Source organism: Eubalaena glacialis, chromosome 5 (assembly GCF_028564815.1).
Source record: "Eubalaena glacialis isolate mEubGla1 chromosome 5, mEubGla1.1.hap2.+ XY, whole genome shotgun sequence".
Classification (NCBI taxonomy): domain Eukaryota; kingdom Metazoa; phylum Chordata; class Mammalia; order Artiodactyla; family Balaenidae; genus Eubalaena; species Eubalaena glacialis.
The window spans coordinates 1303176-1325575 of NC_083720.1; the positions used below are offsets into that span (position 1 = coordinate 1303176).

Genomic DNA, 22400 nt, shown 5'->3' on the forward strand with positions numbered 1-22400 from the left:
CGGCCGCTCCGTCGCGCCCCGGGCCGCCCGCGCCTCCCCCGCCCGGCCGCAGCGAAGCGCCCAAGCGTGCCATCGGGCGGGCGCGGAGGCGGCGTCTGCTCCCACCCTTGAGATCACATGGTGACCCTCGGCAGCCAATGCAGTGGACGCTAGGACCCTGCGGGACCCCGGGCGCCGCGACTGCACCGGCGCCGCTGCATTATAAATACTTCTCCAAAATGCGGCGTAGCTCCCTGCGCGCGCCCCGGCCGCCCGCCGCCTCCGCCCCGCGCTCCTGAACAGCCGCCGCCGCTGCCGCCGCCGCTGCCGCCGCCGCCGCCGCGGGTCCGAGGGCGCCGCGCCCTTGCCCTGGGCCCGGGCTGAGCCCGCCCGCAGCCCGGCCCGCGTCCCTGCGCTGCGCCGCCCGGCCGGGTGCATGCATTGTGGGCCTCCCGACATGGTCTGCGAGACGAAGATCGTGGCCGCCGAGGACCATGAGGCGCTGCCGGGGGCCAAGAAGGACGCGCTGCTCGCCGCCGCCGGCGCCATGTGGCCCCCGCTGCCCGCCGCTCCTGGGCCGGCCGCCGCCCCCGCCGCGCCCCCGCCCGCGCCGGGCCCCCAGCCCCTCGGCGGCGCGGGGGGCGCGGAGCCGCCCGAGGGGCGCGGCGTGTACATCCGCGAGATCCGCGCGGCGGAGCAGGAGGCGGCGCGCCGCATCTTCTACGACGGCATCATGGAGCGCATCCCCAACACGGCCTTCCGCGGCCTGCGGCACCACCCGCGCACGCAGCTGCTCTACGCCCTGCTGGCCGGTCAGTGCGCGGGGACCCCGCGGGGACGGCGGGGTCGGGGCCGCGGCCGGCCGGGCGCACCCCCGCCTGCCGCAGTCTGCGCCCGCCTGGCCCTCTGGGGACGCGCGCGGGACTCCCTCCGGCCCGTTCGGCCCCGCCTCGGGCCCGGGCCTCGTCCTGGGACGGAAGCGGACCCCCGACCCCCTTCGTACGCGCGCGGACACGCACCCGCGCGTTCTGCGGAGGCCCGGGGCGAGGTGGCCCCCAGCGCTGGGGTCGGCCCGGGCTCCCGGCCAAGGCGCGCCGGGCGGGGGCGTGGGAACCAGTGCGGGCCGGGTGCAGGGGCTGCGGGCGGAGAACTGGGGTCTCCACCTGCGTCCCCTTCCTGGTCATCCCGGGTGGGGGCGGGGTGACGGCAGGTAGCGACCGATGCCGAGGCCCCGCGCCTGGCGCGTGTGACTATATATAATCCGCGGGGCGGGGGAGGCTGCCTCGGCGGCTACGAGCGCTAATTTATGAGGGGAAGACAGCCGGCTCCCTGGGGTTCCGGGGGAGGGTGAGCGCCGAGGAAGCAGAACGAGGGGGCAGTGGGCCCTCACGGTGGGCGGCCCCCACAGGGGCCTTGGGGCTTTGCCCCTTGAGGCTCTGCCGCGGGAGGGTGGTTCTCCCCATTTCGGAGGTGAGGAGCTTGAGGCTGGGGGGTGGGACTTTCCCAAGGTCACGCAGCAGAGGCACTTTCACTGCAGGCACGTCTGCATCCCGGTAGCCTAGGCTGGAAGCAGTTTCTCCCTGGTCCCTGTCCTCGCAGCACCCAGAGGCTGGCCCAGGGAGGGCTCTTGGCTGGGGCCTTCCTGCTGGAAGGCGGGGCCCCCACTTCCCAAGGGTGGGACGGCCTGCAGGTGCCTGGCCGGGCAGCTCTTTGGCACCCTCCCCCGCCCCGCCCCGTGTGGGCCAGGCTGTGGACAAAGCCCCTTCCCCAGCTAGGGGGCCGGGGCGATGGGCAGGGGCCACTCCTCAGTAGCCGTGTCCTGGGCTGTGCCCGCCAGCTATTGAGGGTAGCCTGCCCAGAGGCCGCTGCGGTGCTCAGCATATTAAGAAATCCAATGATGTCAGGTTATAAAGGTAACGTGTCCTACGGTGAGAAGTTTGCTAATAGGGAAAAGTAGAAGGGGCAGCTGTAATGTTCTTTGCTTTTCCGGAGAAAACGGGCCTGGCCTATTTGGCATGGTCTCTCCTCTGCTCATGTCCCTAACCGGCTTATTTACCAGGGGGCTGGTGGGCCTGGGTCCGTCTTCCCCGCGCTGGTCCGCGGGGCTATCCCCACAGGCTCTGCCCCACCGACCACTCACCGGGCGCCACCTCTCCCCGCAGCGCTCTGTTTTGCCCTGACCCGCTCGCTGCTGCTGACGTGCCTGGTGCCAGCAGGGCTGCTGGGCCTGCGCTATTACTACAGCCGGAAGGTGGTCCTCGCCTACCTGGACAGCGCGCTACACACAGACATGGCCGACATTGAGCAGTACTACATGAAGCCCCCTGGTGAGTCCCTGGGGGTCTCTGGACTCCTCCTCCCCCCTGCCCCCTCCTGCCCTCCTCCCCAGCCCTTCCTTCTGGTAGAGCTGCCCCCAGCGCAGCAACCTCGGGGCGGGCCTGGGGCAGGGGCTGGGCACAGGTCAGCCTGGGCTGGGGCGCCCCCGTGACCTGAGCCTTCTGGGTGCCCAAGGGCTCTGGCCGCAGGCTGGCAGGCGCTGGGGTTGGCAGGACTAGGTCCTCTCCCCTGAGCGTGGCCGGGCTTCCGTCCTGTGTCTCCTGAGGGCAGGGTTCTGAGTGGCCTGAGCTGGCCCTGGGCCATGGTGTCCCGGCCTTGCTGTTTGTGCTGCCCTAGTGCTTCATGGGGGGAAGGGGGTCTTTCTCACCTCTCTCCGGTCCTGTTGGGCATGCCTTGTTGGATCCTGGGCTGGCCTGGAATGCTAGGGCCCTGTGTGGCAGAGGACCACATGGTGGGGAGAGGGCAAAGGTCACTCTGGGGGAATGAGGACCCTAGGAGACCAGGGGTCCCACTTCTGGTGTCTGGGCCACTTAGTAAGCCCAGGGTCTTGCCCCGGCCCTGGCCTTCTGTAGAGGGAGGGGCTGGGACCTGGTCTGGAGCCATTCTTTACTCTCCAGGCTGGCCTTGAGGCAGGGTGGGTCCTGGGAGGCAGGGTCATGATTTTCTCCATGCCTGGAGCTGGGGCGTGACGGTCTTCCAGCGCAGGAAGGTCCCTGAGGAGAGGGACAGAGTGCGCCTGGTTGGTTAGGGTCTAGCAGCATCCTGGTGAGTGCCAGGGAAGGGCAGTGGGGAGAAGAGAGGCAAGGCGTTCCGGAGCAGGGGTGACGCGCTCTGGCCTGGCCAGCTCCTGTGCGCTGGTGGCTGGTCCTTTCCCCGCCCCGAGGCTGCCTGGCTGGCCTTGGGCACCTTTGGTTCTCCTTGACCCTTTCCCAAGCCCAAACAAAGCATCTTATCAGCCTCCATGGAGCTCTGGCTTCAGCCTGGCTCCCCCCAGGACGGGAGGGGACAGAAGCGTGAGACCCACCTGGCACCAAAGCCCAGGCCGCAGGAGCAGAAGAGGGGTTGGGGCCCGGCGTGGCCCTGCCCTCTTTGGAGTGCAGTGTCCTTGGGTGTCAGATGGGGGGCTGGGTCCTGCTCACCCCTCCTGAGATGTCTGCTGGGTGTGCAGGAAGATCCCGCAGGGGCAGAGAGGCTGGACAGCGGCTGGTGGGGCCGTGCTGGACTCGTGGGAGCTGCTCCCGCAACGGGGGAACCAAGGCCTGGGGAGGCACGAGGCTCCCAGGACTGTGCTGACCTCTGACCTGGGCCCGGGCAGGTGGGGAGAGCCCGAACTCCCGGACAGTGGGCAGGTCAGCCGGTGGAGGGGGCGGTCAGCTCCTTCCCGAGCTCGGGCCACGTGCCCGGTCTCAGTCTCGGGGTCTGACGGTGAAGGAGACAGGAGACTGCCCGGCAGAGCTGACGGGCTGATGGGGGCCGCGTTGGCAGGTGAGGTAGTGGGGGACCCCCAGGCGTAGGGCGGTAGAGTGAAGAGTTCTTCCGGGTGGGGGTCCGGGGAAGGAGCGTTAGCGGGGGAGGGTTTGGCCGCTGCAGGAGGGAGGCTGGGGCCGGGGCCTGGAGGGTGGCTGGTGGGAGGACATGGCAGTGGAGGCTGGCATGGCCGTGGGTAGGGCGTGTGCAGGCCGGGCTCCTCGGAGCAGGCACTGCCCCCTGGCCTTGCCTCCTGTAGCCCCTGGGCCTTGGGTCCCCAGAGGAGATGGCTCTCCCCGTGGCCTGTGCCCTGCAGGCCTCTCTCCTCTGGTCTTCATCCCTCTGTCTCTTGCTCCCTCATCTCCCTGAGGTCTTCCCCCTCCTCCTCCTGCCCTGCGTGGGGCCGCGATTGGTCTGGGCCGGGGGTGGGGATGGCTGGCCTGACCACAGGGCTGGCTGCCCAGCCTCAGGCCCAGGGTCAGGGTGGCTCCAGGGCTGCTGTGGGCAGGAGGCAGATTGGGCCTGGCTCCCTCCGCCCAGAGGACTCTGCCGGGGCGGCTGTGTCATGCAGTAGCGCCAGTGGCCCTGACCGCCCCGTTCCCCGCAGGCTCCTGCTTCTGGGTGGCCGTGTTGGATGGCAACGTGGTGGGCATCGTGGCAGCGCGGGCCCACGCGGCGGACAACACGGTGGAGCTGCTGCGCATGTCGGTGGACTCACGCTTCCGTGGCAAGGGCATCGCCAAGGCGCTGGGCCGTAAGGTGCTGGAGTTCGCCCTGGTGCACAACTACTCTGCGGTAGTGTTGGGCACGACAGCCGTCAAGGTGGCCGCCCACAAGCTCTACGAGTCGCTGGGCTTCAGGCACATGGGCTCAAGTGACCACTACGTGATGCCTGGCATGACCCTCTCGCTGGCCGAGCGCCTCTTCTTCCAGGTCCGCTACCACCGCTACCGCCTGCAGCTGCGCGAGGAGTGACCGCCACCCACCTGCCCGCTGTCCCGCCCACCGCCCCGTCCGCCTGTGCCCTCCTGCCCGCCGCCCGGGCCGCTTTCAGACGCTCACCTTGGCGTTTGTGTTGGGTTTTTCCTTTTTCGGCACCACACGGTTCTTTGGCTGGTTCTTGGGGGGGTGCGGGGCCGTTGCTCATCCGTGACACTTGGGGAGGTGGGTTGTTCCCAGCCACGCCCCTTGCCCTCCCCAGTCTGCTGGGGCCGCATCCTGAAGAGTGACAGCGTGGACCACCGCGAGCCCACGCAGCTGCCCGGCCCTGGCGCGAGGGGCCCCTTCCAGCCCACCCCCGGGGTGGGGGCGGGCCCAGCCTTGCCCACCAAGCACAGAGCCTCTGCAGTGAGGCCCCCGCCCAGCAGACCCCTGGCCACCAGCCAGGCGGTGGCTCAGCCATCAGTCCCCAGCAGGCGTGGCCTGTGGCACCGGTCGGCCACTGCCCCACGGGGCGCCGAGCTGGCTGCGGGCCCGCTTTGCTCTGTGCATGCTGAGGATGTGGCCTGGCTGCAGCATGCCGCATGCCCACAGCCTCCCGCCCCCTGCCCTGCCTGGACTGGACCCAGACTGGTGAGCGCCCCCAGCCCCAGCCCAGCCTCTTGGGAGGCCTGACTGTCCACCTTGCTCCTTGCTTCACCCAGTTCAGCTTTGCTTTGACGTCGGATCACCTGTGTTTCCTTTCGGTACCTGCCCCTCCTCTGCCCGGGCTTTGCTGATGGGTGGCATCGTCCAGGTGTGGTTCCCATGGCAACATGTTGTACAGCCGTGGTCAGGGCCCTTCAGGAGAGCAGGGTAGGAGGCAGTCATGGGGTCATCTCTCCCCCAGTGCCAGCTTGGTCCTGGTGGCCTCCCCCAGACCTCCCTGAGGACCTCCTGCCTTGCGGCTGACGGGCTCTGTCCTGTGAATCTTACCAACCCAGGCTGCTGCCTGCACCACCGAGCCCGCAGCTTCTCCCAGCCTGAAGCCGACCTATTTTTTAATAAGTTATTTAGACAGAATAGCACTCTGCATGACTTTAATTCTGGGGACAAAACGGTAGTTTATACCTTAACACACAACACACACACACACACACACACACACACCTGTGTGGTCTAGAATGCACTATTTCTGGCCCAGTTTGGTGGGGGTGAGTGGCCGGGTGGGTGGAGGGTTTCAGTTTGGAATCTGGAGGGAGATCCTGACTTAACATAATTTCCCCCCAAAGAGCATTCCTGCTTTGTGAGGAGGCTCCGGGCCACCCCTGTCGAGCTCTCGTGTTGCAGGACGGAGGGCAGGATGGGAGCAAGTTCCTGGCAGCCTCCCATGCAGGAGTTCACCGTGGGCTCGGGGGGACCTGTGCCTCCACTCTCTCCTTCTTGAGGTCTCAGGCAGCGGCCTTTGGGTGGGGGCGTGGCCCAGAGGGGGAGAGGAAGGTGGTGGTTGGCAGTGCCCGCATGTCCAGCTGTAAGCCCGGACCTCGCCTGGTGGCAGGAGGGCAGAGATGCCCGCCAAGACCCCCTAATTTGGGGATTTGGGGGAGGGGAAAGTGGCAGGCGTCACGGGCCACTGAGCTGGGTCCCACGTGCGGGACCGTGGAGGGAGCATTCTTAAAGAGGCGCTTTGGAAATAAGCAGACGGACGGAACAAGCCTAGTTTCCTGAGGGGCTTTTTGTGCTGTCAGCAACCGAGATATTTGCAGAACATTGTACAGACCCCGTGCTCCCCTGTACATTTCTCCCTGGTGGCACCCGGTCCCTACTCGGGGATGGGAATTTTGTAGACTGTACAGAAATCGGCACCCTATTTTCTTGCAGCTCTCAGATTTTGTTAATCTGGATTATACAGACAGACGTAAAGTGTTTTAGCAAAATGGAAAACAAACAGTTGTGCCTTTTTCCTCTTTCTGTTTGGTTCGGTGTCGGCTTGGGGTGGCCTTAGTTGGCATGGGGCGAGTTGGGGCTGCCGCTGGCCTGAGGCCTGGCCGGGTGGGAAGGGCAGGTGGGGGCCCGTGAAGTCCGCGTGGTGGGTCGTGTCTTGTCAGGTGTCAGGTGGTGGCACTGGGGCGCTGCCAGCTTCCTCTGATCCTGTGCCTTTGGACCTCCCGTCCCTGGTGTGGGGCACGTGGGTGGGGCCGTGGGAGCCCCCCGGGGCTGCCCATGTCTCTTGGCGTTGACCAAAGTGCCTCGCTGGTGTTGCTTCTGGCAGTGGTGTGGCCCCTCCCGTCTTGCTGGTGTCTGTCGACGCTGCGTCCTCCCCACGCCCCAGTCGGTGGCCCAGAGGGTGGTGGGTGCTGGCTGGGCTCTTGACCTTTCCTTATGCCCTCTTGTTGCTGCCAGGAGAGATGCCAGGAGGGGTGTGGCAGGGTGGCCATGTGTCCGGAACTCTGCTGTCCAGCTGCTGCCTGGCCCCTGAGGTGGGCAGAGGCACCTAAGTGCCCCAGGCTGGGTGCATGCTGAGCCCAGGTCAGGACCCTTGCCCGGCCAGCGTGCAGCTCCTGGGCTCCTGAGGACCACGGGGGGCAGGTCTCCCGTCCTTCCCCCAGCCTGGGAGCTAACTGCTCCACAAACATGCACTGAGATGTGAATTTTATACCTTTGTAGAAATTCTGATGTTACTTCTTCTACCTCTGTGAAGCGTCCTCCTGGGGTCCTGCCCAGTGATGTGTCTGGGCAGCTTCTCTGCACTGGGTGGCCCTGGGCCCCCTCCCCTCCCTGCTGGCTCCTGGGCCTCCCCAGACTGGAAAGCCAGCCCTGGGCCCGGCACCCGTGCTCAGGGGTCGGGCTTCCAGGGCTTCTGTTGTCTGTTTCTGGAGCGGAAAGTGGAAGGCAGAGCGCTCAGGATGTCTACGTTAGATGAGCCTGGAACACAGGCCCGATGGGCACGTCCAGGCAGTGGGATCCAGGGCAGCTGAAGGCTCCAGCACCTCTGGATGGCCCAGTGCCACCAGGGTCCTGGCATGTGGCTGGCGGGCCGTCCCAGGGGTAGCTCCCCCTGCCCAGGTATGGGCTCTTCAGACCGCTGGCCCCCGAGGGTGGGCAGCCAGGGTGGGTGGTGTGCGTGTGTTGGGGCCAGCCAGGTGGCCCGGCCCCAGGAAGGGCCGTGGCCGCGTCTCCCACCTGGTACCTCCATCGTGTCCGGCCTGGCCTCCCCCTGCTGCCCTTGGGTGGAGTGGGGGAGGGATGGGGGGCAGAAGGCATGGGCTGGGAGGCCACACGGTCCTGGGGCGGCCCCCACCCTGCTCTGGGTGTCCTTTCTCAGGTGGCCCCTCTGGCGTCGGGCAAGTGCTTGGGAGGCTCTCTGGGCCACAGGGCCTGGCTCTGGCCTCTGGGAGGCATGTTGACACTGTGGGTGCGGGTCTCTGCCCGTGCTCGGGCGCTGGGCCCACCCCTGGGGCCGCCTTCCTGTCAGTGCCTGGGGGACGGCTGGACAGTGGCCCCCGGCCTTGGGAGCCTACCACCTCTCCCTGGCCACGTCCTCCGTGTCCCTGCTGCTCCTGTGTCTGTTCGAAGCCGCTTCTGTGAATCATTTTGGCCACAGGCTGTGTACCTGTGCTGGTGGCCCTCTGGCCGAGGCTTTTGGGTTCGAGTTCTGGGCCGGGTGTGGGGCAGATCCTGGACTGTGTTTGCTCCATGGTGCCGAGGACAGGCTTTCAGTGATGGCGTGAGGTCCACTGACAAGTGGGCTGCCCGGGGTCAGGGAGGGGGAGCCCCAAGCTACTGTTGTTGGATGTGGTTTTTTAACAGCAATAATTAGCCGTTTTGGAGAAGAGGTGTGCCTGTGTGTGTGCATGTGTGCCTGTGGGTACGTGCACACGTGCGTGCCTCTGCGTGTGTGCGTGTGTGTGTACAGGGAGGGAGCCTGGTGGCCGAGGGCCCGCTCTGGCTGGGAAGGGGAGGCCGGGAGGTGCTCGGCGGTGCGGCTGGCCTGAGGCCTCGTTCACGCTCCTTCTCCGGACCCAGCGGACCTTGAATCTAGCGCTCCTTCCTCCCTGGCCAAGGGTGCTGGACGGCCTGTGTGAAGGGGGGTGATCAGGATGGGCTTTTGCCCAGCTCTCTGGCCGTGTGGGGAGGGTGGCAAGGGCAGTGACACTCAGCCAGACTGGCCGAGATCAGATTTGTTTGACCACAGCTGCCATGGACGCGGTGTCCTTGGGCAGGCAGAGCCCAGAACGTGTCGTGGTGGCTGGTTTCACTTACTGTGTTTACCGTTTGTGAGCCCAGGACTGTGGCGTCTGTCCTGACACCCCAGGATGTACCAAACAGCCCCCGAGAGGGCCCGGAGGGGCCGTGCACTGCGTCCAGAGGAGACAGGCTGCAGGGCTGGGGAGAGGGTCCCAGGCTTCCTGTGCGTGTGTGAGTGACGGGAGGGGCCGGGAGCAGTGTCCCTCCGCCTGCCCAGCCCCCAATGCTGCTGTTTTTCAATAAAACCAGAGTTGATGGAACCGGGCTCCATGCTTTCTTGAGGTGTCGTCTGTGCGACGCTGGGCCAGGAAGGGCTGCTTTCCTGGAGATGCTGGGCCCCTCCTCCCGGAGGCCGGAGCAGGTGCCTGGGTGACCTGTGGGCTGAGAGGCCCCCGTTTCTGTGTCAGCAGCCCCGGCCGGGCTCTCCTGTGGGCCTGGGGGTCTGCCCGTCTGTCTGACGCCTCCTTGGAGCAGGTCGGCTCTGAAGGATGGCATGAGGTGTGGGACCCAGGTGGGAGGGGCAGTGGGACCCCCAGTGTCTGTAAGGAAGGGAGGGTGATGGAATGGGGGTGTCAGGCTGGAGAGCAGGGCACGGGGGTGGGGCAGGGACGTTGAGGCTCAGGGTGGACATACACCCAGCCGTGTCCAAAGGCTCCTGCAGCCCACCCAGCGTGGACGGCTCTCCACAGCAGGCCTTCCCCTGGCTGCACTCTCCTGCCCTGGCCCGGCTTCTGGGTGGGAGGGAACGTCCTCGCAGGGTCCGTCCACCCCTCACCCCTCAGTCCCTTCTCGTGGGTCTGACTGGGACGCTCTGGGACGTGCCCACCCTACGTGGCTTCCCCCCACAAGGCACACGGTGGCCCGCGCTGGCCCAGAGATGTCAGCTCCCAAGGACGGTCGTTTGCTTGAGTGAGATGCTCCTTGTGAAGCCCGGCAGTGGTCTAGCTTCTGAGGTGACAGAGCATGAAGACAGGCTGCCACTCAGACATACGGCCACACAACAGAGGCAGTGGCGTGGAGGGGCCTGGCAGCTTTCCAGGTTCTGGAATGTTCTATCACATGGTGGTCAGGCCTGGCCATCTGGACCCTGCACACCCCATGAGACCAGTGACAAGATCTTGAAGCCATGAGAAAAACGGGCCTGGGCATGATAAACTGTGACGATCCACGTCACTCAGAAAAGATGATGCCGTGTCCCGTGGGCTCTAGTTGCCATTAAACAGGAGCAGAGTCCACAGCCGGGGGCGGGGGGGAGCACCCGTGCCTGCTCCTGGAGCTGCATCTGGGCCCTGTCAACATGCTCGCCCTGCCCTGGGTAGGCGCTGCACCCCACTTGGAGAGTGGCATGCAGAGCCTGGACCCAGACCAGGATGCGGGCGTGAGGGTGGTCTGGGAATGGGGCCCCGGGATGAGACAGGCGGCCGGGCAGTGGTGCGGGGCAGGGTCGGGGGGAGCCCAGCTGCAGTCCTGCTGGGACACTTGTCCCAGTGAGGTGACCTTCCCGTGCCTCAGTGTCCCCACCATGCCAGGGGGTGGTACCTCTGTCACAGGCCGCTGTGAGGCTCCAGGAGTGCACGGGCCATGCCCTCCCTCGGCCCTGGGGGTCTGTGAGAACCGGCGAGCACCCGTGCACGGGCCCCTCTGGCCCTCAGGAGGGTGGTCAGGCTGTGACCTCTGGCCAGCATGTCACCGTCCTGGCCCGGGAGGCCCTGGGAGCGAGGATGCTGGCAGCTCCCGGACACCCGCGGGGTGGTGAGCAGCTGTCAGCCTGGGGCAACCAAGGGCTGGCCCACTCCTGCCTGGGGTGCTTGCCCTGGCTGTGCCCAAGGGGCCGAGGGCTGCGGACGCGGTGTACCCCACCCACGGGAAGAATTCACGCCGACAGGGCCGAGCACGTTCACAAGAGGCGTTTACTCCAGGGGGCACCCGGCTGCCCCAGCTCCAGTGGGAAGGTGGCCCTAGCCGAGTACCAAGCACTTGACTCTGACCTTGGGGAAGGCCACACAGCGGGCTGGTGGAAACCAGTTCTCTTCCCCGCTGTTGCCTGGGGCTACAGACCAAATGAAGGCGAAAAATGCGTGCACGGGGGTAGGCGCTCAGGGGCCGGAGGTGGCTGAGCGGTTGCTTGGAGACTCGGCAGGATGGTGGTGGGGTCACGGGCCGGGGCCTCCTGCAGTGGTGCCAGGTGTCCCCACGAGCGGCCGGCACTCAGGCTCACCTTCAGGGGCACCTGCGGGTGGCAGCCAGAGGTGAGCGCCAGGCCTTCCCAGCCACCGCCCAGACCCCCACGCGGGCAGCCACTTGCCCCAAGACACACGATTAGACACGGCCACAGCAGCTCAGCAACGGACAGACGCACACTCACACACACACTCACACAGACACACACGCATACTCACACACACACGCAGCAACAGGTAAACGGGCTCACCGCACACCCACCCTGTCACGATGCCTCGACCTTGGCTGAGCCCCCCTCACCTGCCAGGGCCCCTGTGCAGCAAGGAGCTCGTAGGGGCTGGCCAGGCAGGGGGCTCTGGCGTAGGGAGGTGTGTCCCGGGGCCACCTGTGGTCCCCCAGGGGGATCAGCTGACTTCAAGAGGTGCAGAGGGGTCTGGAGAGCCCTCCCAGGGACCTGATCCTGAGGGCGCCCTTGATCACGGCTCAAGAGCTCCCTCTCAACGGGAGGGGGCCGCTCACAGCTGCAGCCCCCTGCCACCTGCAGGGCTACTAGTGGGGTGAGGTGGGGCTTCCTGGGCTCCTGGGGACCTCGAGGCCCCCCACGTCTCCACCTGCCACAGGAGCAAACGCCAACCACTCCAGAACATGGGAGTTCCCGTCCCTGGCTGGGCCCGTGTGGGCGCTCCTTCATGCTGCCGAGCTGCTGCCCGCAGGGCGAGGTGAGGGGTGAAGTTAACGGTGGGATGGGTGCAGGGGCCCCAGGGGCACAGAGCACGGCTGCTTCCACGGCAGGGAGGAGGGAGCGACCATGGGACGAGGGGCGAGCCATCCTTCCCTGCAGTCTTTCCAGGGGCTCCAAGGTGCTTGTTGACCCTGTGCGGGCCCGTGTGCAAGCCTTCGAGGACTCTCACCTCCTTGTTATTCCTCCACCTTCCCCACCACCTCGGGGGAGCTTGGACCCGAAGGTCTTCCTGGTGAGGACCTGGAGCCCCCTCTGAGAGCCAACAGCCAGCAGTCTGGCTGGGACTGGCTTGGCACGTCCAGGTGCACCTGGGGCAGGTGGGGGTGGCCTGGGGGGAGGGCTGATGAATCCCTCCCCCAAGCCTGGCCCTGCCCGGCTCCTGCCCCGCCCCCTCACCTGCAGCTGTAGCTCCAGCGCTGGCACGTGCTGCAGGGCCTCCATGGTTCCCCTGACGAGGGCTGGGACAAAGGCAAGACAGAGGGGCAGCCCGAGCCTGCCTGGCAGAGCTGGCGCCAGGGGGACACCCGGGCCCCAGCCCTACCCCAGCCCCAGGCTCCCCGGCTCTCCCAAGTCCACAGTCATGGTCACCTGTACTGGCTGCTCTGGCAGCCACTGCGGTTCTCCCCGACTGGTTCCAACTCCCACTGGCACGTGCTTGAAGGCGCCTTAACGGGCCCCGACAGTGGGTGCCGCGAGCAGGGCCCTTGGGTCCCAAGCGTTGCTGTAGCCCCGCCCACACGCTTGTCTGCAGCTGCGGCCCCCTGTGCCAACCCCCCGCCCCCCCTCCGGGTGGCCAGGCCAGGCAATCCCGCTGGCCCGAGCAGCCCGGGGAAGGACGACCTGTGCTTCCGCCGAAACCCCTGTGAAGTCTCACGTGCCCGTGACGCTGCAAGGACAACTCCATGGCACTGGGGGCTGGGCCGGGAGCAGCCCGGCGGGAGGGGCTGCCTGGCTCAGTGTTTCTCAGGGTTTGCTCCAAACCCTTCTGCCCCTTTGATAAATGAATATTTCATTCCACCCTAAGTTATCTGACATTTCAGTACAAAGACTGCCAAAGGAACGCCCAAGGAACGGGCGGAGGCTGCCTCGTCCTCTGTCCTCCGCGGCCCCAGGGCTCCCTGGCTGACTCCCGGGGGCACGGGGCCTGGGGTGTCTGGAGCAGGATCAGAGCTGCCCGAAGGCCTCGCTACCCTCTCTGTGCTTGCAGAGGGACACTGGTGTGGCCGGGGAGTGGGGAGCCACTTGCTGTGGCTCCTGGGTCCGACTGCGGGGAGGTGGGCGGGCAGCGTGGGCCCAGCCCACTCTAGGGGAGCCCTGCAGAGGGCCCGGCCTCCCTGGGGAGATGCAGGGGTGTCCAGGTGCTTCTAATGGGAGGAGTCGGACCTTGACACCCCCTCACTGGGTGTGCAGACAATGCCAGGTCCTCCTGTGTATCCCCTCCTTTGTGCGACTGACTAAACGAGTGACCCCGAGTAACCACTGGGCAGAGGGGCGGTGGCGGTCAGGCAGAGCTGGCTCTCTCCCAGTGCTCTCCCTGGGGTGACCCGTGTCTCCAGCCTGCACCACATGGCCCGTGAGGGCAGGGTCCCTGGGCCAGGGGCCCCAGAGCCCCATTCTGGGTCTGCCCTGTGGGCCGCCATCAGGTGTGTCCTGACCACCCAGCACTTCAGAAATGGCAGCCAGCCCCGGCCCCCACCGGGTTCACGTGTCTCACGGTCCGTGGCTGGGTCGAAACCCCAGAGCTCTCCCAGCACGGCGCCAGGTGGTGCCTCTGAGTACTGGCCTGTGGCCGAGGGCCCTGCATCCCTCAGGGAGCCACAGGGAGCAGAGCCTCAATGCCTGCCTGAAACGGTTAGCAGTTGCCCCCAGGATGAGCGGGAACTGAACTGTTCCTAAGGCGGCTCCCTCCAGATGTAGAATTTTTTCTTTCCTTTTTAACCAGCAGCTGAGCACCCGCCAATCCCATTAAATGGTTTGTTTCAGGCCCATTATTTCCAAACAGATTTCAAATGACGATGTAGGATGGGCCCCCCTGTAGAATGAAGCCCTGTGTAGGATGTGGCCCCGTGTAGGATGGAGCCCCGTGTAGGATGAAGCTCTTGTAGGATGGGGCCCTGTGTAGGATGGGACACTGTGTAGGATGAAGCCCCGTGTAGGATGGGGCCCTTGTAGGATGGGGCCCTGTGTAGGATGGGGCCCCATGTAGGATGAAGCCTTTGTAGGATGCAACCCTGTGTAGGATGAAGCCCTGTGTAGGATGGGCCCTGTTAGGATGAAGACCCATTTAGGATGGGGCCCCGTGTATGATGGGACCCCGTGTAGGATGGGCCCTGTGTAGGATGAAGCCCACTGCACAATGGGGCCCCGGGTAGGATGAAGCCCCGTGTAGGTTGGGGCCCCGTGTAGGATGAAGCCCTTGTAGGATGAAGCCCCATGTAGGGTTAAGCCCCGTGTAGGATGGGACCCTGTGTAAGATGGGGCCCTGTGTAGGATGAAGCCTTGTGTAGGATGAAGCCCCGTGTAGGGTTAAGCCCCGTGTAGGATGGGACCCTGTGTAGAATGGGGCCCTGCTATGGGTTGGTTTCCCAACTGTAGGATGGAGGTGCGTGTAGGCTGGGGTGCTGAGGATAGTAGTCTCACCATTTTTCAGGGCAGGTCTCTGCAGGTGGTGGCGGAGCTGGGGGAGGGCTTGGCCAGTTGTCACTTGGGAGCTGGTTGGGAGGCTGGCATCCAGCCCTAACACCCACCCCTGTACTCTCTCCATCCTCCGGCCACCTCCCTCACAGGCCCTGCAGCGCCTAGAGGGACCAGGGCCCTAGGGCTCCTGCTCTCACTAGAGAGGCAGAAGAGAGGCCCCCATGCCCACTGCAGTGGTGGTTGTTTAGGGGAGGAGTCCTGCCCAACCTGAGGACTGAGTCAGGGGACAGGTGGTCTCTAGCTTCAAAGAATCCCGGAGGGCTCACAGTGGGTGGTGCCTGTCGAGGGGGCAGGGTAGGACCCAGGCTTGGAGTCTGTGCTCAGCCTGTGGGCCTCAGCCACCCCGATGCTCCAGCACTAACCCTGCTGCCGGCCCCACCGCCTGGCTCCCGCCAGCCTGGGATCCCAATGCCGTCCCCATCTTTCCGGGGCCCCTGGGGCTGATGCAGGGTCCCCAGTAGGGCACTTAGCGTTCCCCAAGGGCTGCTGGCCAGGGAGTGGCCGTCCAGACCTCTCAAGGGCCCCCAAACAAGGCTGGCCCTTCTGCAGGTGACACACAGCAGGTGCAGGGAGGGGGCCTGTGAGCCCCCAGGGAGATACTGTAACTATTCGTGAAATAGAAACAACCCTGGTTCCTCAGGGCTCACCTGCGAACTCAGGAATCTGTGAATCCTCCACTTCAAACAGCAGTTCGTCGTGAATCTGGGCAACCAACCTGCAAGACATGCGGTGGAGGGAGTCGCCCCCGTGCGTGGGCCTGCCGTGCTCTGTCCCTGCCTGTGACAAGGGGCGCGTGGGGGGGCATGTGCACAGGGGCACGTGGGGTGCTGCCCGGTGCTGGCCAATCCGCCTAGGTTTTGGCACAAGGTGCCCGTGAGGATGTGGCTCAGTGGGGAGTGGGAGGACCCAGGCAGGGGCTGGTGGGCGGGGGTCACGGCACCGTCACCAGGACAGCCTGCAGGAGGAGGAGAACACAGGTTAGAATGATGGATTGGAGGCAGAGGGCCCAGGATAAGAGGGTCCGGGCGACCCCCTGCCCCCCGCCTCCAACCTGGGGAGCCTGAGGAGGACACAGTGGGGCTGAGCATTTTGAGGAAGAAGAACCCCCTTGGACCATCGCGGGGGCAGGGACCCTGACAGGCCTCTACTCGAGGCCATTCTGCAGGCACAAGACCCCAGCATGTCCCTGCTCCTGGGTCCTGGCCCACGGCCTGGGCACCTTGCTGCTGTCCTCCTGGCCACTCCCTGTCCCCGAGACACCAAGCTCCCTGCCCGGGTCTGGGCCCAGGGCTGAGCTCCAGGGGAGGAGTCAGCACTCACTCCAGCCCCCTCTGCTGGGCGAGTCCTTGCTCGGTGCCCCACTTCTCTGAGCCCCCTCAGGCACCCCCTTGAGGGGTGTCTGTCCCCACCTGCCTCTGGGTGAGGAAGGGGGGGGTGTGGATGCTGCAGTGGAAGGAGGTATGTAGGCAACAAAGGTGCTGCTGAGGGGCAGGGCTCCTGGGAGGGCGTAGACTCAAGCGCCAGGGACTGGCGGGTGCGCATGTGTGCACAGGGTGGGGATGGGGGAGGGGGACACCCCAGGGATCGGCCCTGGAAGCTCTTCCTTGGCCGCACAGAACACGGTCTGCAAGGATCTGGCCAGCATGGGGCAGGCGTGCCCCGCGCTTAGAAGGTAGGATCTGGGGGCTTCCTTGGTGGCCCAGTGGTTAAGAATCCGCCTGCCAATGCAGGGGACAGGGGTTCAAGCCCTGGTTGGGGAGGATCCCACATGCTGCGGAGCAACTAAGCCCGTGCGCCACAGCTACTGAGCCTGCGCTCTAGAGCCCGCGAGCCACAACTACTGAGCCTGTGTGCCACAACTACTGAAGTCCGTGCGCCTAGAGCCCGTGCTCTGCAACAAGAGAAGCCACCGCAATGAGAAGCCCGCTGCACCGCAATGAAGAGTAGCCCCTGCTCACCGCAACTAGAGAAAGCCCGCGTGCAACAACGAAGACCCAACACAGCAAACAATAAATAAATAAAATAAATAAATTGATTAAAAAAAAGAAGGTAGGATCTGGGTTGGCTTCTGACACCTGCTGGGGGCCGTGACCCCAGACCCGGTGCCAGCCCCTCCTTGGGGCGGACGAAGGAGGCTCGCCCTGTGCACTCAGGGAGGGGGGAGGCGTGGTGCAGGATGGTCTTGAGGGCCTGTAGCCCTCAGGGAAGGAGGGTAGGCATGTGGGGGGGTGGGGGGGGCGTGTGCTCTGCCCTCTGTGTGACCTGGTCTCTGCCTCTAGGACCCTGCTTCCGAGGGAAGGGGCCATGTCCTGTCCTTGTCGCCGTACAGCCTGTGGAGGCTTGTCACCGTACTGCCTGTGCACAGCAGGCACAGGGCTTGCAGACAGAGGCAGCGCCTGGCAGAGCTGTGGGCCCAGGGGCACCAGGGAGCTGGGGCTGCACAGGGGTCACCACAATGGTGAGTCCGGCCGGGGGCAGGGAGCAGTTTTCAAGCCCAGTGCAGAGACGGATTGTGCCGGCGCTTTCAGAAGCTGTGCAGGACTTTGTAACCGAGAAGCACCGGGCTCTACCCCGAACCACTCTCCCCCTTTCTCTGTTGCTGGGTCGGGGGGAGATGAGGCTGTGTTCCCAGCCACCTGCGGTGGGTACCCTCCAGCTCCCAGGAAGGCTCCTGAAAGGGCTGACATGGGGGGGGCGGGGGCGGGTACCCTTTCTAGCACCACTACTTTCTCCTTTTGCCTGCTACGCGTTGTGATTGCTGGAGTGGCCACCTCCATCAAGGCACCAAGAGGGAAACGGCCAGGGAGCCAGAGGGACTTCAGTCCTGCCGCCCTGAGCCTCTGAACCAAAGTCAGCAACTGGATTCCTCACGATGGGGGAAAGTCCACCTTTAAGTCTGAGCTGCTGTGAGCAGCCATAGCCCATCCTGCTCGTGGGAGTGAATCCCCAGGGCATGCTGGGTCCAGCCCAGGCAGCAGGCTGCTGGCCGGCAGACCCCCGCAGTCCCCCCAGGGAGGGGGCCTGTATTTTACGCACAGCCTCTGGCCAAGGGCTCTCGGCACCGTCCTCCGGGCAGCCAGACTGGGTTGGCAGCATTGGCATTTACTTTCTTAAACTGACTTCTAGGCCTCCGGCGGGGTCTTAGGCTCCCAAGGGGACTTAGTTTTCCAATGGGCAGAAACCACAGAATAGGCACTTGTAACTTTTTCCAGATTTAGCAGGAAGAGTTTTCATACTTTTTGAAATTACATTGTGAAATTCTGAGTTGCTGGCGTGGCAGCAACCTAAGAATAGGTTTGAATCGTTAGTCACTCACACATCACTCTCACAGCTGACTGCGACATTACCATATCTCCAGCTGGAAACTGGGGCACAGGAAATGCACACAAGGCACCCGGGTGGGGCAGGTGAACACAGGTGTCAGACCCCTTGTTTCCCAGGAAGCGAGCTGATGGCTGAGGAACTTCCCGTCCCTTTGTCCTGCGCGGACAGGCCGCACATAACCACGCTCTTGTGGGGATGCTCCAGGAGAGCCTCACCTCACCTCCCGGCGGTGGCCCAGCCGGCCGTGGCTGCCTGGGGCAGCTCCCTTCCAGGCGCCCTCAGCTCTGAGCACGCTGTGAGGACTCATCTGAGAGCACAGTCGCCCGGTGGCTGAGCCCCAGGCCTTCCGGCAGCCTGGCCACAGTCCTTGAGAGACACGGCGAGGCCCCACGCCCCTGCCGTTATGCTGTTGTCCTGACCTGCGCAGGTGACCACAGACGGCCACTCTGGGGAGCTTGGTCTCTGTGCCCCCGCGGTCCCTCTGTGCTGTCAAGGTCAGCTTTTGTTAACTGCTCTGCGTCCTTCCTGCTGGACCAGCGTGGCGTCCTCCCGCCCCCAAAGGCCCAGCCTCCCATCCGTCCACTCCGGCCAGTGGCTGCCGTGGTCCAGGCCATGGTCCAGGGGCTTGCTGGCTGCCCCAGCCTTGCTTCGCATACGTCCTCAAGGGCCCAGGCGCTGGAGAGCCCTCTCCAACTGCTGCCCTGTCACCGTGGGAAGTCCAGGGCCTGCTGCCCCCATGTCCCTCGAGGCCGCTCCTCGCTGCTTGGCTGGTCCTGTTGCCTCCCCTGGGCCCCAGGCACCTTCTCTGCCCCTTCCTGAGATGGGGAGAGCAAGAGCCCACATGCTGGGCTGGGCCTGACCACAGATGCCCTCGGGTTGCTGCCAGGTGGGCAGAGGGCAGAGGGCTGCCTGTGTGGTGAGATGACCCTGCTGTCCTGTAACCACGGGCAAAGGAGCAGGGTAAGTGTCCTCTGAGGATGCCACGCCGTCCAGTGGGGAAGCAGTGGGGCTGCGGTCCTCTGCACGAGCCCAGGGCGAGGAGAATCTGCAGCGTGCCGGGGGGCCCGGTGCTGGTCTAGCTCTGGTGATTTTGGCCGTGTTGCACCACGCTCTCGGGTTCCCTTCTCTACATGCAGGTGTTGAAATCGACAGCCTCCAAAACTTCTTTCCAGCCCCAACATGGTCTGAAACCCAGAAGGGCCTGTCGTGGGGGTCCCACGTCGGAAGAGAGGAGGCCGCCCCGCCGACAGCTCAGCGCGAGGCCAAGTGACCAACGGCAGTGCTTGGGGTCACGAGCCCCCTGGCCTTCCTTCCCCAGCCTGTGGGCAGTGAGTGGAGGCTGTCCTGTGGCTCCAGCCCACGGGGCACTTCGGGGCGACTGGACCAGGCGCCAGGAGCCCCGGGGACGCGTTCCAGTCACGTTGCTTCAGGCGGATACCAGCTCACGCGTGGCCCACGTCTGCCCCCCCTGCGTCCCCCCCCACGCCGTCCTAGACCTTTCCTGCCACTCCAGGGAGAACAACTCAAGTTCACATGCACAGTGTGGACGGCCGTGTTCCACACCGGCCTGCTTCGGTTTCTGAAATGACACGAAGCAGTTAACGTGTTCTGTTATGAAACGTGTTTCCTGAAGACAACACAGTGCTGGCAACAGGGATGGCCACCGGGTTTCCGAATTCCTGGATGACGACTGTCACCAAAAAGCCCCAGACCCGCATATGCCACTTCCCTTACCCATCCCACAGAAACCGGAGATGGACCAGACCTCCTAGACGCAAGATATCGCGGACGCGGAACAACCGGCGCTAGCGCAGGCCCCACACACCCTCGCACATTTCACCCTCAGAAAAGACACAAGTGAACAGGATGCACGGATTCAGGAGCCAAGCAGAAAGCCACGAGGAACCCTGGATGGAAGAGGCGTCTGGCCTCGGCGTGTGCGTGTTGGGGTGGGGGACGGCCGGCAGGAGAGACCCAGCAAGAGGAGCGCATTCCCCACTCGGCTCCTGCCTCCTCACCTCCTGCAGCTGCTGCAGAAACTGGAGGCAGCAGCGCAGACCCCAGCGCAGCTACTGCAGGGCACCTGGGGTAGCGCTTATATCCTGCCGGGTCGCGGGCTCCTCACCCTCTGTCCTTCCTCCCAGCCCTGGGGTGACAGCCCGGGCTGTGGCTGCTCCTTCCCGGGGGTGTAAGGTGAACCACGGACCAGAGGAAGTGCCCGGTGCAGGGGCTGTAAAGGCGGAGGCCGACAGCGGTGGAGCCTGGGAAAGCCTTCTCCGCTCTCCTTTACTAGGACACGACCAGGCCAGGGCCTTTGCCCGGGACACACTTCTCTACAAAGTTGCTGAAATTGCCAAAAGAATGTAGGCTAAAACATCAAAACGAACAGGAGGAAACATCTGAAGAAGTAAAGGCAGAAGCTTGTTAAGGAAAGATGAAAGATCTCAGGCAAGGAAAAAATCCCATGCCTTGAGGATGTAAAATAGTATCAGCAGCCAAGAGAAAACCATAAGCTCACATGGAAAAGGGTGGCCACAGGCCAGCGGGCCCCTGTGTCCCAAAGGTGGCGGGAGGAGGGTCCAGCTGTCCTCTGTGCTGGTGAAGCCTTGTAGGGATACGGGGGAGTGAGCAGACACCCCTCAGGGTGGGGCCCGTGAGACCACTTAACGCTTCATAAATTTTCACCACCTAACCCGCCATGAGCTTCCTCCCCAGATGCAGACAGGCTGACGCCCAGGAAGGGCTCCTCAGCAGGCAGGCCCACGCTGGCCCACACGTGGAGCCTGGGAGGGCCCGGAGGGGTGGCAAACAGACATGGAGACCAAGGAGGGAGGGAGGCAGACCTCCTGGGGTCGGACATACTCGCTTCTCTGGGGAGCCCAGGTGGGCCGCCAGGAGGGGATCCTGGGATTCGGGAGGAGAGCCCACCCCCTCCCACCTGCACCCAGGCCAGGACCTTGGGCGGCCCGAGGGGTGGTTCTGGGCCAGCAGAGCCTGGGACGAGCACGCCTGGTCACCCAGACCCCCGGACACTCCCTCTGCTTGGGGTGTGTGCCCAGGAGAGCCACCGAGGCAGCCGTGGAGCCTGGTGAGAGCCTTCGGGGCGGGGGTGGCAGCAGAAGCCGGGCCTCCGGCTCACTTATCAGGGGCTGGGAGCGGACGCAGTGTGGAGCCCCGTGTCCTGTCTGAGGGGCTGCGGGGCCCACCCAACTCTGAGGCGGGCAGCTGCGTGTGTACCCCTGGGGCTGTGCCCGAAGGGGTTCGGGCTCACCGAGGGGAGACACATTTCTGCACCAGGCAACCTGGGCAGACTCTGCGTGCTCCTGGGTGAGCGGGCCCTTGGCCGCCTTGCTCAGCCCCAGCTGGGAACAAAGCGTTCTCCTGGGAGTGCTGGGAGCACCTTGGCTCAAGCGGGTCCCTCCGTGGGGGTCAGTGAGCTTGTCAGGTCCGAGCCCCGGAGGGAAGTGGCCAGCGTGGCTTCGTTTCCAGGAGGCGTCTGCCCGTGGGCCAACGCAGAACAGCAGGCCGCCCACCCAAGCCCTGGGGAGGGCAGGTGTGCGCCCTGGGCTGGGCCTGGGCTGGCTGGCGCTCACTCACTGACCTGGCCGTCAGGATGGGGGACGTGGCCACTGCTGTAAAGAGGTGGATCATGGCCATCTTGCAGAGGTCCGCGGCCGAGCCTGTGAGGCACAAAGGGCGCTGGTTCATGAACAGTGTGAGGCCCGGGGCCCTGCAGCCCTGCCCGCCCAGGCGGGCTGTCTGAACTTTCTACACTGCGTAACGCATGACCCCACACCCAGCAGGGGAGAACCACAAGGATCTACCATCTCTCAGTTCTTGCCTGTGTGGCTGGGCCTTTGCTCAGGGTCTCACAGCCTGAGGTCCGTGTGGACCTGGCTATGTCCACATCTGGGGCTCCACTAAGGAAGGCCCACTTTCAGATGACCTCAGGTTGCCAGCAAAATTCATTTCCTTGCAGTCACGTGACTGGGGTTCCCGTTTCCTGGTGGCTGTGACTCTCAGGTCTGTGCCACGGGCCCTCTCCCCAGCGTGTTTGCCCCTCAACGGCCAGAATCTCTGACTCTGACCCCTAAACATTCTTTCAAGGGTCCACCTGATCAGCTCAGGCCCACCTGGGATGTCCCCTTCTCATGCGCTCAAGTCAGCTGACTGGGGACCCTACACCTGCCGTATAACACGACCTGCCCCTGGGAGCAGTGTCTCAGCATGCTCACAGGTTTTGACCACACCTGGGCTGTGCCCGCTGTACCAGCCAACAGGATGACGGAGCCCGGACGGCGGCCATGGGCTCAGCCCCCGCTCCCTCGGCCCTCCCGCTGTGCAGTCCTTGAACCTGGCAGAACCTCAGCCTCCCAGTGTGTGGAGTGGGGCTATGATACGGGCTTCTAGGACTTGGGCGGGATCAATCACATGGTCAGTCAGGCACTCTGGAGGTGCTGGCCAGCGTAGGGGACACGCTTGTTCCAGCGCCAGGCAAACAGTGGGT

The 22400-nt window shown here is 64.9% G+C and overlaps 2 protein-coding genes across 2 annotated transcripts in view; one reads left to right on the forward strand and one right to left on the reverse strand.

The window, feature by feature from the left end:
• The first annotated feature begins 361 nt into the window (after positions 1-361).
• NAT8L (N-acetyltransferase 8 like) lies at positions 362-9200 on the forward strand. The gene is made up of 3 exons (XM_061191878.1): positions 362-791; positions 2142-2306; positions 4391-9200. The coding sequence occupies exons 1-3, from the start codon at positions 416-418 to the stop codon at positions 4756-4758; spliced, it is 909 nt and encodes a 302-aa protein (XP_061047861.1). The 5' UTR covers positions 362-415; the 3' UTR covers positions 4759-9200.
• Positions 9201-10999: 1799 nt separating this feature from the next.
• Positions 11000-22400, reverse strand: part of POLN (DNA polymerase nu) — a 174725-nt gene continuing 163324 nt past the window's right edge. The window contains exons 23-26 of the mRNA XM_061191053.1: positions 21495-21573; positions 15217-15284; positions 12269-12330; positions 11000-11179 (exon numbers count right to left, since the gene is read on the reverse strand). Coding sequence (XP_061047036.1) covers positions 11000-11179; positions 12269-12330; positions 15217-15284; positions 21495-21573 — 389 coding nt within the window. The remainder of the gene's footprint in view (positions 11180-12268; positions 12331-15216; positions 15285-21494; positions 21574-22400) is intronic.